General features: G+C 38.1%; 1 protein-coding gene across 10 annotated transcripts in view; it reads left to right on the top strand.

Moving 5' to 3' along the window:
* LOC150084011 (serine/threonine-protein kinase MARK1) overlaps positions 1-16,137 on the top strand; it is a 343,303-nt gene that overhangs the window by 147,717 nt on the left and 179,449 nt on the right. For all 10 annotated transcript variants that reach the window (XM_090375845.1, XM_090375847.1, XM_090375850.1 and 7 more), the window contains exon 9: positions 9,448-9,504. In XM_090375845.1, the coding sequence (XP_090231971.1) occupies positions 9,448-9,504 (57 nt within the window). The remainder of the gene's footprint in view (positions 1-9,447; positions 9,505-16,137) is intronic.

The following is a 16,137-nucleotide window of genomic DNA, read 5'->3' on the forward strand; positions in this document are numbered from 1 at the left end:
GCATCCTTGGACTCAGGGGAGGTTCCCACGGACTGGAGATGTGCAAATGTGTCCCCAATTCACAAAGGTGGATCGAAGGGTGACACGAGTAATTACAGACCAGTTAGTTTAACTTCTGTTCCGGGTAAAATAATGGAGTCGCTGGTTAAAGATGCATTGCAGGATCATCTAGACAAGACTGCAGCGATAACTCAAACACAGCATGGGTTTGTTAAGGGAAAGTCTTGTCTGACAAATTTGATTGGTTATTATGATGTGGTCACAAAGGAACTGGATGCAAAAAATAATTTTGATATCATATACTTGGATTTCAGGAAAGCTTTTGACACTGTTGCGCATGGAAGACTACTGTACAAATTGGAGCAGAATGGTATTAAGGGTAAGTTGCTACAATGGATAAAAGGATGGTTAAGTGGGAGAAGACAGAGGGTGGTAATCAATGGGTGCTGCTCTTCGTGGACTAATGTTATTAGTGGAGTCCCACAGGGTTCGGTGTTGGATCCACTGTTGTTTTGTGTATTTATCAATGATATTGATGAAGGTATATCAGGCTTAATGTCGAAGTTTGCAGATGACACAAAGGTTGGCAGGGTTGTTAATGACAGTAATGGCAGTGTGCTACTGCAACAGGATCTAGATAATTTGGGCAGATGGGCTAAGAAGTGGCAACTGAAGTTCAACCTTGACAAATGCAAAGTACTGCATATGGGTAGAAATAACCCCAGAGAAACGTACCAACTGTGTGGTACTACACTTAAGGTGGTAGAAAATGAAAAAGACCTGGGAGTAATTGTGCAGTCAGATATGAAGTTTTCTGAGCAGTGCAGACAGGCTGCTAGGGCGGGTCATGGGGTTTTGTCAATGATATATAGGAATTTTGCTAGCAGGGAAAAAGGAGGTGATTGTCCCTCTGTATAAGGCAATGGTCAGGCCACGCCTTGAGTACTGCGTACAGGTCTGGAGGCCTCATTTTAGGAAGGATGTAGATTTGCTTGAGCGTGTACAGAGAAGAGCAACACGATTGGTGAGGGGAATGAAGGGATTCTCTTACCAAGAGAGGCTTAAGTTCTGCAAATTGCAGTGGCTGGAGACTAGGCACCTGCGCGGTGATCTGATTGAGGTCTATAAGGCCTTGAATGGGTTGAGCACGCTGAATTCTGATGGGATCCTTCCACTTGTTCAGATTACCAACCTACGGGGACATAAGTTCAAATTAAGAAAGGACAGATGTAGAATAGATGTGCGGAAATTTGCCTTTAGCCAGCGGGTGGTTAATTGCTGGAACAAACTTCCATCTGTCGTTGTAGAAGTTGATAGGTTAAATAAATTTAAGGAGGAACTGGACAGGCATTTGGAGGGAATGGTGTGATTTTTTTTTTTTTTTTTTTGGCTGATGCTGCATAAGCTCCTACACTTGCTTTCTTGCATCATGTGCCACTACTACTACTACTACTACTACAATTTATCAGTTGTGTTAGAGTGAAACCATGTTGTTGAAGTACAGTGTTATACGGAGGTTGTCTGTGCTGTATTTTACTTTTACATTGTTAATTTTTAAACATGATTTCAAGCATTACATGCTCTTCTTTATTTTGTGATGAAAATTGTTATGTTTACATCTTTGTCAGGTGTTAATTTTATTTTTCTTTAAAACTGCTTGTTATGATAAATGAAGCATGCTTTATTTGCTAATGAATAAACTGTCAAAATTTAGCTGGTTATCTCTTCTTTGTTCCATCTTAAATTTGAATTTTAAAAGTACTGCCCGAAAAACCGGAAAATCCGAAAATCCGGACTGCTCGGGGACTGGATTGATCCGGGTTTTCAGACTTTTATTATATATATATATAAAAATAAATAAAAAGTTATTTTTAAAAATTTAAAACTTTATGTAAAACACCATGTTTTAATTTTTTATTAAAACTGAAAGTACTAATACAATAAGTACTGCAATCCATTAAGAAAAGGTGAAATATGGATATTGTTTAAGCAGAATACAAAAAACTCAAAACAATTTCTAAAACTTGAAAAGAAAGTTGAATACCTGTCCGGTGACTTGCTACATTTTGGCTGCCACCACCCCTATTTAGCTAAAAAAAAAAATTGCCCGATTTTATTTAGTTATTGGTTTCCTGTGATCTAATTGTACCAAAGTGGAATTTGTTATACATTCCTGCTTGATTACTTTGATGAAATCATATGAATTTATTTTATTTTCTTTGAGCAGCTTTAAAATAATGACCAGCTATTTTGCTAAATTTTGTGGTGGACTGTTAATTATCTGCTGTTCATTATTGGTGGAATCAGATTGTCTTCCTTGTTGATTTTTATATTTCCGTATAAGCAGGGTTTTACTTGTAGGTCTAATGAAATTGAATGTTTTCTTGTTGTTAGTGTTCCTGTCATGTAAATTTTTTTTTTTTTTTTGTTAAATAATGTCTTTCCTTATTGTTAAGGTTTTTACCAGTATTTCATAAGTTCATGGTGGTTTTTATTTAGTAAATTCCAGATATACATGGCACCTGTTTCATTCAAATCGCAGTTCTTTGTATGGTGCTGACAACTTGAATTTATTTTAGCTGTTGTGGTAAAAACTGTGCTATATTTCCTAAAAGTGATAGCTACAAGTGCTGCAGTGAATTTATTAATGAATTCACTACATTGCTGTTGTGTTTATCATTTATAATCTTTATATATGGCAAGTTATTGCTACATATGAAACTAGCATTTCTCAGCAGAAAACCTGATTCTTAAGACCAGTTGGTCTGCTAGCCTTGTTATCAAATGTGCCTGGTTCTGAATACCAGTGGATCTTCTACCGAGAGTCTTTAAAAGAGACACTTAGCACAGACACGCCAGTAAAAAGAGACACCAAGTTTTTGATGATTTAAGCATGTTAAGGATCTGGGTATATTCTTACCATGTGTACGCCATATCCAAAAATTTCATTACTTCATACAGCATATCCCACCCACTTTTTCTTACTATTGAACACATCACAAATTGTCAAACTAATAAGAGTAACCTTATCTGCGAAAAGATCTAAACCTCCCAAACACTTCCTGATTCATTTCACAAATATACGTGGTCTCAATTCTAATCTCAACGATGTCCATTTCCACTTACAGTCTGCCGAACCCCCGTGTACTTTTTCTGACAGAATCTCGGTTGATTTAACTACTACTCATCTCAGTTGCCCAAATTATTTGCTGTATGATTCCTTTCGCCTCAAAGGTGGTACTTTTGCATATGTCCGTTCCGATATTCGCTGTCAGAGACTTGGTAATTTGGAATCTCCTCTTTTCGATCTTCTCTGGCTTAAAAATCTCTCTACCTCATAGTGTCAAATTCATCTGTTGTCCCTACTGTTCTCCCAACTCCACTAATCACTTGAAGCTCTTTGCAACTTTACTTTCTCCAGTCCAATTTTCCTAACAGTGAGGTAATTTTCCTTGATGATTTTAATGTTCACAACTCCAGCTGGCTTCTGTTTTCTAGTCACACCTACCCTGCTGGTCAAGATGATGAGGCTTTTGCAATTACTAATGACCTTGCACAGATTGTTCATTTACCTACAAGAATCCCGGACAAGCCTAACCATACAGCCAACACGCTTCATCTTTTCCTTTTCTTTTTTTTTCTTTTCCTTGGTCAGATTACTATTTCAAAACTTCTGATGTCAACGTTTGCTCAGATCATGTCAGTGAAATTATTCTTGCAGGAATGGAATCCTTTATTCGACACTCCACATTAAAATCTCGTCCTTTATCTAAACCTTGGTTTTCCAATAAATGTGCTAAGGCTGTTCAAGAGAAGAATGATGCATATCGTAATTGGCTTGTTTCCAATTCTTCAGTTTCATTTTCTGCATACACCAAAGCGCACAACAATCGTAAAGCAGTTATTAATCAGTCCAAACTAGAATTTGAACAGACTAAGAGTAGAAAACTTGCTTCTTGCCCTAATGGTAGCCAAGCATTCTGGTCTATTGGCTGCAACTTTTGCCCATCTCTGCTCCCACCTCTGTCAAAACCAGTTGGTTCTGTTGTCACTTCAGCCAAGGATAAAGTTGACCTGCTAGCATCCCATTTTTCTTCCAACTTATGTATTAATGATCTTGGTAAAATACCTCCTACTATTCCCAACACGCTCCATTCAATGCCTCCTGTGGTCTTCCGTCAAAAGGATGTCAGAAGGATTTTGACGAATCTTGATGCTAAGAAAGCTCCAGGTCCCGATTGGTATTTTTCCACTTGTTCTCAAAACCTGTTCTCCTGAACTTACTCCTGTTCTTTGCTGCCTTTTTTCACTTTCTTATTCCAAAGGTGTTTTTTCTTCTGCTTGGAAATTTGTTCAAATCCAGCCAGTTCCTAAAAAAGGATGACAAATCTCTCCCATCCAATTATCATCCCATTGCAGTTACTTCTACTCTTTCTAAAGTAATGGAGAAATCAATTAACCGCCAACTCTTAAACTACCTAGAAACCTTCCGTCTGATCAATAATCGCCAGTATGGATTCCCGTCAGTGTCGATCCACTGGTGATATTCTGGCTTATGTTACCCATTTATGGACTAATTCAATGGAAAAGTTTGGTGAAACACAAGCAGTTGCGCTTGACATTTCAAAGGCTTTCAATCGTGTTTGGCATAAAGGTCTTCTAAACAAGCTTCCATCTTATAGTTTGCCAACTGTTTTTTGTAATTGGTTATCCAGTTTTCTCTCTGATCGCTCCCTGAGGGTGATTGCTAATGTGCCATAAAATCCTAAAACAAACAGAGGGTGATGGTAGATGGCTCTCTGTCTTCTAACTTCTCCACTAATGCTGGTGTCCTCCAATGTTCATTTCTTTCCCCCACTCTTTTCCTCTTGTATATTAATGACCTTCTTCCATTGACTGGAAATCCTATCCATAGTTTTGCCGATGATAGCACATGCATTCCACTTTCCATTTTGAGAAACCTTGCCCTGTTCAATCAGCTTCAACTTCTAGAAAATCTGTTCCCAATTCCTTAAATGCCGATCTTCAGTTAATTCTGCAATGGGGCAAAGACAACTTAGTCGATTTCAACCCTTCTAAAACTCAGTCTTGTCTTATATCTCGCAAAAAGGATTCTTCTGCTCCTATGCTTATCTTTAGTGTCACTCCATTTTCTAGCAAAATGATATATCTCTTTTGGGGATTACCCTTACTTCTAATCTCTCTTTGGCACAAGCACATTACAAATATTGCTTCCTCCGCATCTAAAAAACTTGGTTTTCTCTTTCGCTCTCGGCGTTACTTTTCTTCCAAACAGCTGTTTACTCTTTACAAATCACAAATCTGCCCTACCATGGAATATTGTTCCCACATCTGGGGCGGTGCCCCTAAACCTCTCTGCAGCTTCTAGATTCCATTCAGAAGAGAGCTGTTAGATTAATTAATGACTCCCCTCTAACAGAGTTTCTCTACTCGCTGTCTCATAGATGTACTGTTTCTGCTGCATACCTTTTCCACAGATATTTCCATGGGCACTGTTCTTCTGAATTGGCTTTTATAATTCCCACTCTCTCTTTCAAAACAGTCTGAACATGTGCTGCCACCTGCCAACATCCATTTACTGTCCAACTTCAGACTCACAGAACCAACTTTTCATCTTCCTCGTTATTGATTCAACTGCCGTTTTTTGGAACAACTTGCCTTCATATGTATTTCCTGAAAATATTGGACAGAAGTTCAAGTCCAATATCAACAAATATCTTCTTTCGTCTTCTCAACCTCCAATCCAAGCACAGTACTAAGTACTGTAGGTTCTAATATCTCTTGTGCTTGGGGTTTACATAAAAAAAAAAATAATAAATAAATAAATAAAAAATGTTTGATTTTATTTTTTTATCTTTAAATAACGGTTAGTAGAAGGAAAGGTCAATGCCAAAGTGATGGTGTTGCAATGAAACAAAGGAGAACATTGATTGTGATTGGATTATTGAAATAGTCATAATGTCATCTATTACACATTTTATATACGATTAGTTGATTAAGTATGCTATTTCTCTTTCTATTTGTAATTTGCATTTTAGACTCTTGGATCGGAACATAATCCTCTGTTGTATCATTGTTTTGTGGGATAATCATTTTTTAACTTAATGACACTTTTCCTAGTAATGTAAATTACTAAACGTTCAAAGACTACTTGTATATCACAAGAGTTCTTTGGTTAACAATTTATTCTATGTAGAAATAAGTTGCAAGCATAAAAGTTGTATACAGCCAGATACTATTTTCTTATTTAACTTGCTATTGTTTTTTAATGGTTTTTTGTAATCAGTAGCTTATATCAGCTCCATGTAGACTGAGTGGCCACTTTATCAAGACACCTACCTAATAGTATTGGTTCCGCTTTAGCCTTCAATTGCTTCTTGCAGTTGGAAATTTGATGGTTGCAGATCTTTGCTCTATGTAGGTCATTCCACAGGTGATCAATTTGATTTGAGATCTGGTGAATGGAGAGGCCACTGCAGTAGAACAAAGTCACTCTCATATTCTTGGAAATAGTTCTGTATAATTTTGACCTTGTGACATGGTGCATTACCTGCTGGAAGAATCCATTTGCAGATAGAAATGCTGCAACCATTGAAAGGATATACCTTTGGAATCAGTTTCCAGACACTACATCCAAATGTTGTTCCCCCTGGTATTAAAGGGCTTAGTGCATATTAAAAAAACATACCCCCCCCACAAACCATTACAGTGCTGCCATAAGCCTGTATTGTCGACACCTATATATTGTATTCCTCACATCGGGAACTGGGGTTCTTTAGAACCCCAGTTCCTGATGTGAGGAACTGGGGTTCTAAAGAATGTTTTCATTCTTTTCAAACTTTCAAGCAATGTTTTCACAATCCTCCATTGTATAGTGTGACCCACTGTAACTCTACCTTCTTGTTTTTTTCCTTACAGGAGTGAACCTAGTGTGCTGCTGCAAATATTTTGTCGATGTACAACGAGTTGTGCATGAATTGTACTAGGTTTTCCAGAAGTTGTGACGTCCAAATGTTGCTCAAAATATTATCTGGCTGTATACAACTCTTATGCTTTCAACTTATTTCTACATATAGAACAAACTGTTCACCAGAGAACCCTTGTCATATACAAGTAGTCTTTGAACTTTTAGTAAGTTACATTACTAGAAAAAGTTAATCAAATAACTAGGTTATTTGACTGACTATGGTCTTTCTGTTACGTAGCATAGATTTTGTCAGGCTCCATTTGGCTCTTACATCAATGAGCTGTTTTCAACCATTGGGTTGCCATTGACTGAATGTTTTTTTGTTATTGGACCAGTATCAATACACCTGAGACAGTCATATGTGAAAATCCCACCAGTTTCTAATGTAGTAATACTGGAAAGTCTGACACCGACTGTCATGCCACATTCAGTCACTTCAATTTTTCACCTTGTCCATTCTCAACTGAATTGCATATATATATATATATATATATATATATATATATGAGGTGTGGCAATAAAGTTCCTTGACTAGTGCTGTTGCAGCGATGTTTGATGAATTTGAAAATGAACTGAAGTGGTATGTTGTAATTCAGACTTCCTCCAACAGCTTGTGGTACAGAGATTGTCCAGTAAGCTTGACAAGTAACATCCACTTTCGTAAGTAGCATTAACGTTCCATATCACAATTTTTCAGTGGAGCAATGAACAAATATTAAATTTTGCTTTGAACTGGAAAAATCTGCAACAGAAATGTATGTAATATTAAAAACTGTTTATGGTGTGATGAAACATTGTACCAGTATGTTCGAATGGTATATGCAGTTCAAAGACGGATGTGAGGATGTTTGCAGTGACCCAAGATGTGGGCATCCTTCACCCTCTTGAAATAAGGACAGAGTTGCAAAGGTTTTCAGGAAATTATAGAAAGAGATTGTTGTTTGATCCTCAGAATGATATCTGTTGAGTTGGATATGAACAAGGAGTTTGTGAAACTCTGCACAAAGATTCAGGGAAAAGGAAGGTATGTGCAAAATTTGTGCCACACAGCTTCACAGATGAACAGAAGCATTGAAGAGTGTCATCGTGCAAAGACTTCATCTAGACTTGTCAAGACAATCTTAATTTCTTGCCTTATGAATTTTTGGAAAGCCATAAAACCTATGGCTTTCCGAAATACAATACTGTCATACAATGGTATGAAGTGTCCAGTAGGTGTTGCTGGAGATCTCGGAACTCAACCAACCCTGCAGGATTTTGTTGACTTGCCGTTCCAATCCTACCAAGGGATTCCTGTGGATCACCTTATAAGTTGTCCTATCATGGAGGTGAGTGTTAGGTGTTTCAATACAGCTGAAAGATGGTGTCAGAGCATTCAGTGGACGTCAAAATCATCACAAGGTCCAAAAAATTTCATTCACAGAAGTTCAGGACCAAAACAATGCTGATCATGTTTTTTGAAAAAATGGTGCGATTCACAAGGAATTTGTACCTGAAAAAGAGTCAATGCTGCTGCTGCTGTTTTTGGTTTTTAGGAGCATTAGCAACTAAGGGGATATGCGGTGGCCATTCCACGACCTTTCCCCATCCTCCGTATTTGGTGGTCATGGGCTCAAACCCGATGTAATAAAGAAGTGTGTGCTACGCACTGCTCCTGCCCACCTGAGTCAATGCTGCATTCTACTTATAGGTTTTTAAAGTCTATTGAAGCATATTTCCTGGGGGGAGGCTGCGATTTTGAAAGAAAGTCAGCTTGTTCTTTTTGCATGACAGTGCCCCTGCCCATTCTGCACGTGTTCTGAAGATATTTCTCATGAAACATGCCATTGTACAGATCAACTATCCCCCCCCACTCCCCTACTCTTCCAATCTCGGTACTAGCAGACTTCTTCCTCTTTCCCAAGCTGAAAACTGCCCCAAAAGGTGAGAGAGATTTCAGGATATTGAGGACATAAAAAAAAAAAAAAAAAAAAAAACATACCTGCCAAACTGAACATTATCTCTTTGGATGACTTCACTGACTCTTTACAGAAACTTTTAGAACACTGTAGTAAGCATGTTCAATCAGGTAATAATTACTTTGGAAAAAAATAAAACCATTTTTGAGCTCTTTCACATTGTTTAATATTTATTGCACCAGTCTGGGAACTTTATTGCCACATCTCGTACAGCATACCTATATATGTCCTCACCTGTGTTATTTGGCATGGTTTGAATATATGATTCCTTTACTGAAAGAATGCCCTGTGTATTTGTCATCTGTGCACATATAGATTTACATGGAGATGTAAATCTATGGAGTGACATGCGCTGCTCTGATATCTGTATTATGGCATTTGAGTACATTAGGAAATGCTAATTTGCTTTTGGCCAAAGAATTACACTAATGTATGGTTTTTTTAGTTCCTTTTTTGTAATCAACCTTTTATAAATATATTTAACATATATTTTTTATACAGATTGTATCTGCTGTGCAGTACTGCCATCAGAAGAGGATTATACATAGGGACCTAAAGGTAATTTTTTAAATATTGTTACAATTTAAAATGAACAATCGATTCTTTCAAATGAATCAAACAAAGCAAGTTAGTTTTTGTAATTTACAAAAAAAAATCCATTGCAGTATTCTGTTCCTATTTCATCATTTTTTTTTTTGCTTAAAAAAAAAAAAAAAAATCCCAACCTTGAAAGGAATGGATTAGAAATTTTAAGAATGAGCATTAATGTTGATTCTGTATCCATTCACTTACTGATGCACAGTAAGGAGATCTTCTTTCTTCTGAAAAGTTATAGCCTGGTGCAACATTTGTATAACTTCAACTGTGAACAATTACTGCAAGGTATATGAAGTATTACTTTACTAATAATTAATGCTATAGGAGATATCAGTTTCGCTAAAAATCTGGATAGTGCATGCATAGGGCTGCCCACAAATGATACAAACGATTCATAAGGCAAGGGATTCCGCCTAAGTGGAGTCCCTTGCCTTATGAATTTTTGGAAAGCCATAAAACCTAGTCACTGGCATACAATGGTATGAAGTGTCCAGTAGGTGTCATTGGAGAACTCTGCACTCAACCAACCCTGCAGGATTTTGTTGACTTGCCGTTACAGTCCTACCAAGGGATTCCTATGGATCACCTTATAAGTTGTCCTATCGTTTAATAGTTCCAAGACTTTATGGTAATCTACTTTGTTGAAGATCACAGTTGACCTCCCTTTGTCTGCAAGTAAAACAACAGTGCTGTCATCCTGTCTTAACTCCCTAAGTCTTCCTCTGGATAGTGGTGAGATTAGGAGGAGCTACATGAGTCTGGCTCAAAATCACCAAAGTTTTAGTATGAATTTCATTAGCTATGACCACACTTTTGATAATCATAGCTATTTTTGCTATTGGAGGGTTTTGAGCAACCAATGCAAACTTTACACCTAAATTCATTACATATAGTAGTAGTAGTGGCATGTGATGCAAGAAAGCATGTGTATGAGCTTATGCAGCAACAGCCAAAAAAAAAAAAAAAAAAAAATCACACCATTCCCTCCAAATGCCTGTCCAGTTCCTCCTTAAATTTATTCAACCTATCAACTTCCACAACGACAGATGGAAGTTTGTTCCAGCAATTAACCACCTGCTGGCTAAAGGCAAATTTCCGTACATCTATTCTACATCTGTCTTTTCTTAATTTGAATTTATGCATGACCCCTTAGGTTCGTAATCTGAACAAGTGGAAGGTTCCCGTCAGAATTCAGTGTGCTCAACCCATTCAAGGCCTTATACACCTCAATCAGATCACCGCGCAGGTGCCTAGTCTCCAGCCACTGCAGTTTGCAGAACTTAAGCCTCTCTTGGTAAGAGGATCCCGTCATTCCCCTCACCAATCTTGTTGCCCTTCTCTGTACACGCTCAAGTAAATCTACATCCTTCCTAAAATGAGGCCTCCAGACCTGTACGCAGTACTCAAGGCGTGGCCTGACCATTGCCTTATACAGAGGGATAATCACCTCCTTTTCCCTGCTAGCAAAATTCCTATATATCATTGACAAAACCCCATGACCTGCCCTGGCAGCCTGTCTGCATTGCTCAGAAAACTTCATATCTGCCTGCACAATTACTCCCAGGTCTTTTTCATTTTCTACCACCTTAAGTGTAGTACCACACAGTTGGTACATTTCTCTGAGGTTACTTCTACCCATACTCAGTACTTTGCATTTGTCAAGGTTAAACTTCAGTTGTCACTTCTTAGCCCATCTGCCCAAATGATCTAGATCCTGTTGCAGTAGCACACTGCCATTATTGTCATTAACAACCCTGCCAACCTTTGTATTATCTGCAAACTTTGACATTAAGCCTGATACACCTTCATCAATATCATTGATAAATATACAAAACAACAGTGGATCCAACACCGAACCCTGTGGGATTCCACTAATAACATTAGTCCACAAAGAGCAGCACCCATTTATTACCACCCTCTGTCTTCTCCCACTTAACCATCCTTTTATCCATTGTAGCAACTTACCCTTAATACCATTCTGCTCCAATTTGTACAATAGTCTTTCATACGCAACAGTGTCAAAAGCTTTCCTGAAATCCAAATAAATGATATCAAAATTATTTTTTGCATCCAGTTCCTTTGTAACCACATCATAATATCCTATCAAATTTGTCAGACAAGACTTTCCCTTAACAAACCCATGCTGTGTCTGAATTATTGCCGCAGTCTTGTCTAGATGATCCTGCAATGCATCTTTAACCAGTGACTCCATTATTTTACCCGGAACAGAAGTTAAACTAACTGGTCTGTAATTACTCATGTCACCCTTCGATCCCCCTTTGTGAATTGGGGATACATTTGCACATTCCAGTCCGTGGGAGCCTCCCCTGAGTCCAAGGATGCTCTCATAATTATGGCCAGGGTTTGCTTAGTTGCTTTGCCGCCTCCTTTAATATAACTGGATAGATCCCATCCACCCCAAGTGCTTTTCTTATGTTTAACTTCAACAATTTCTCCTCCACTTTGCTCTCAGTTATTACAAAATCATTAAGTATCCTGCTACAATTTGATAACCTTCTGCCATTTCCAAACCTTAATAACTCCTCATGTGTGAATGTAGATGCAAAATACTCATTCAGTTTGTTTGCTGTCTGGGCAGGATCATCAACAGTCGATCCATCCATATCAAGTGGACCAATCAGATTCATCCCCTTCCTTTTAGAGTTTATATAAGTAAAGAAATCCTTGCTGTTTTTCTTAGCATCTTTTGCCAAGGATTTCTCGTAATCTGCCTTCGCCTGCCTAACCTCCTTTGTGACCTGATTACAGACTAGCTTATATCTGCCATAGGCTTCTGAGTCGCTAGATAATTTATATGTATCCCATGCATTTTTCTTCTCTGTTATGAGTCTCATTAGTTCATTTGATGACCATTTAGGCTTAAACCTTGAACAATATTTCTTAATAGGTTTGAAACTTTTAGCAGCATCCTCGATTAATTCCTTGAATGCTTCCCACTTAGAATTTACTGTTGGTAACATCGTCAGTTTATCCCACTGTACAGAATTTAAAAACTGTCTGAGACCACTGTACTCACTTTTATGGAAGCAAAAACACTTTCCTTTACCCCTGATGGTAATTATATCTTGAAGTAAATCCCACATCAGTACAGTGTGATCACTGCCACCTAGTGGTTCCTTTATCTGCAAATTCTTAATACACAAGTGATCACTGATGATAACCAGATCAAGAGTAATACTCTCTCTGGTTGCCTCTCAAACATGCTGCTGCAGAAAACAATCATCCAATAAATCCACAAAATTACTAGTGTGTGAGTGACCAACCCACAAGTTCTAGTCAATATCTGGGAAGTTAAAATCCCCCATTATAAGACATTCTGATTTACTGGCCCACTCTAATTCTCTGTATAATTGTTCATTGTACTCATACGAGTCATTAGGCCTATAACAAACTCCTACCACTATTTTTGCTTTTGCAGTGCTTATGTCACACCAAACTGACTCAACAGTGCACTGTTCATCTATATCAACTGGGTGCACTTCTTTTGATTTTGTTTTTCTTAATTAACAGCATAACACCTCCTCCCTTTCTATCCTGTCTATCCTTTCTGTACACATTGTACTCCCCAAATTCCAGTTCTGCATTCCTTATATCTGTGTGACACCACATCTCTGCTATCCCAGCAATATCCGCCTTTGATGTCTTGACCAACACTTCAAATTCATCAAATTTATTTACTATACTTCTAGCATTGGTATACATGCTCCTATTCCTATTCCCCTAACACATCCCATATACCCACCTATTTCAGGATGACTGCCATCTGTCCCTGAAACCCCCAACACCCCTCGCTCCAGGTCGCTACTTATTCTAATAGAAGTTGTGCAAGAATCACCTTCACCTCTGCCTACAGCTACTGTTAAACTATTAGTCCTTGTATCCCTCCAAGCTATCAGTTTTCTGACCCACCTAACATTGCCTCGATAGCATCAGCAAATATTCTTGCACCCTTTCTATTTAAGTGTATCCCATCCCTGTAGAAGCAGTTTCTCCTGTTAACAAGTACAGACTGGGCTGAAAAAAATTCTATCCCTTGAGCCTTGCACAATCTTTCCAGGGCCGAATTGATCGACAAGGCTCTCATCATACACTCCCTCCTATCGTGTCTGGGCAGAATTGCAGACACTTTCAAATTCAACCCTGATTCTCGGCTTTTGTTCAACAGTGACCTGTACTTGTTAAGTAATTTTGCCGGTCTCCTACTCTTAATATCATTACTGCCAACGTGTACAACTATATCATCTTTTGTGCCCTTAAAAGATGATATCTGCTCTACAATATTGTAGGATGTTCAAACTTTACAAAGATAGTAGAGGCTTTGTGCATTTTATACACCCTCAGGCTTTATACATGAAGATATATAAAGCCTTGGTATCATTTGATGTGGTGTCTCTATTTACCTGCATCCCTATTAAGCACATGGAGCGAAATGCGTATGCATGTCGTTGGAGAGGGATGACAATTTAAGTGATAGGACTTCCTTGAGCATAGAAGATATTTGTAACAGTGCTATTATGTTATTTCAAGGTTCATGATGCAGCTATGGGCTCTCCAATTAGTGCTGTTGTAGCAAATCTAGCCATGAAGGGGCTAGAGTCTAAGTTTTTGATGAGTATGCTTGGTTTGTGCATGGAAATGATATGTTGACGATACATTTTCTGTTGTAGAGAAAGAGGACGAGGTTCTCAGCTTTCTTATAATAGCTGCTTCCCATTTATTCAGTTTACTTCGGAGGTGGAAATAGATGGTTCCCCCCTTTTCTTGATGTGTTGGTTTATAGAGATGACTCCAGAGTAAAAATGAGAGTATATAGAAAACCGGCGCCTCCCTATGACCACCAAATACGGAGGATGCAGAAAGGTCATGACCACCTTTCTGCAAAGGGAATGACCACCGCATATCCCCTCGGAGCAATATGGCCTTAGTTTCTAATGCTCCTAAAAACCAAATAACAAGAACAATATAGAAAACCTATCTGCTGTGGGCAATATATGCATTATAACACGACAATCATAAGAGTAGTGTTATTAGGGCCTTGTTGGATAGGGCTGGGTCTCACTGTAGCTCCTCTGAGGATAGAAAGGAGGGGATTAACGTGTCACAGCAGATCTCCGAAAATGTCCCCAGAAGATCATGGATAAATGTATTCTGGAAGTGGAACATGGATGAAGAGAAGCATTCTTATTCATTGCTACCACATACATTCCTTATTATCTGGGCTTAACAGAAGATCACCCGAATATTATGTACCTGTCAGACATGCTGTGTGCAGCTGCCAGGGTGAAGATTGCACACAGTCGTGTGAAAGGTAAAAGATCCCATACCCACGATGGTTACAAGTGGGGTCATATATGAGATCAAATGCCCTAACTGTGGGGAATGCTATCTTGGTGAGATGAAACGTAGGTTCAAAGATTGTATGGGGGAGCATATTAATGCAATAAAGGCTCTAGATTATGTGAAATCTGCCATGGCTGAACATTTCTGGAAAGGAGAACCATCAAATTTCTCTAAGCAATGCCGTCGTAGTTGATCGTTTGCAAAGATGTTGGAACTGCAAATGACTCAAGAGCTTGCAGATTTGTTCTTCAGAACATATACCATTAATAGAGATGGGAGTCCATATTCATCCCCTCTTTGAAAACGTAATTCTTTTATGGGGTGAACGGTTCCTCCTGGTACGCTCCAGAGCCATTTCTAGTTTCCGAGCATGTGTGGAGGATAATGCCCATGCTCCTACAATAACATGTGCTGTGAGCTGTGATCCTGCAGCTATTTAAGGATGTACTGTAACAGTTAAGTCTTACTGTTGATAAAGGAGGATGTCGCCTCTGAAAGCTACGACTGTTTTTATTGCTTTTAATTCCGTGTAGTGTAACTTCATATTTTATTTTTGTCTATCATTTTATCGCTTTTATATTAAAATCAGTGTATTTTATTTGTATACTTTTATTTTTACAAAATTTGATCCGGTTTTATATTATTGTTGTTTGAATAAAATTTCAGTTATAGACAGTTGGTGTAGTGTGTTGCATTGCAGTTATTATGAGTTCAGAACTTTCCCAACCCCAGAAGCCTATTTGAAGAATAATGTGAGGTTTACATAACCAGCATCAACATTTTCATAAATCCTGTTTTTCTGAATGAAAATTTACTCTTTAGTAAAAAGGAGAGCACAAAATGTGTGTCCTGGTGTACTCTATGTCCACTAGAAAAATATCCATTTCATTTGAGTCACAGAAAAGTTTTTGAAACAGGCATGTAGCAGTTAGACTATAACAATGAGAGAGAAATTCTGTTATTTAATTGTTCTGTGACTGTATTCTTCCAATTCTGAAGAGACCATGGATGCAGGATGAAAGTTGTCACAATATTGACTGAATATGAAAATTCACAATGCAATCACTAAAATCAATGTAATATTTTTGACATACTTTTTACACTACAACCTACTGGAGAGGATGTCAACAACCCATTGCAACTGACTTCAGCATACAAGAACACTTGAACACCATAGGCAAGCTATGGATTTTTTGATAATTATAGTCAAAAGTCAAATTCTTTACCAAATTA

Source organism: Mastigoproctus giganteus, chromosome 6, assembly GCF_048544385.1.
Source record: "Mastigoproctus giganteus isolate SK-2022 chromosome 6, ASM4854438v1, whole genome shotgun sequence".
Taxonomy (NCBI): Eukaryota; Metazoa; Arthropoda; class Arachnida; order Uropygi; family Thelyphonidae; genus Mastigoproctus; species Mastigoproctus giganteus.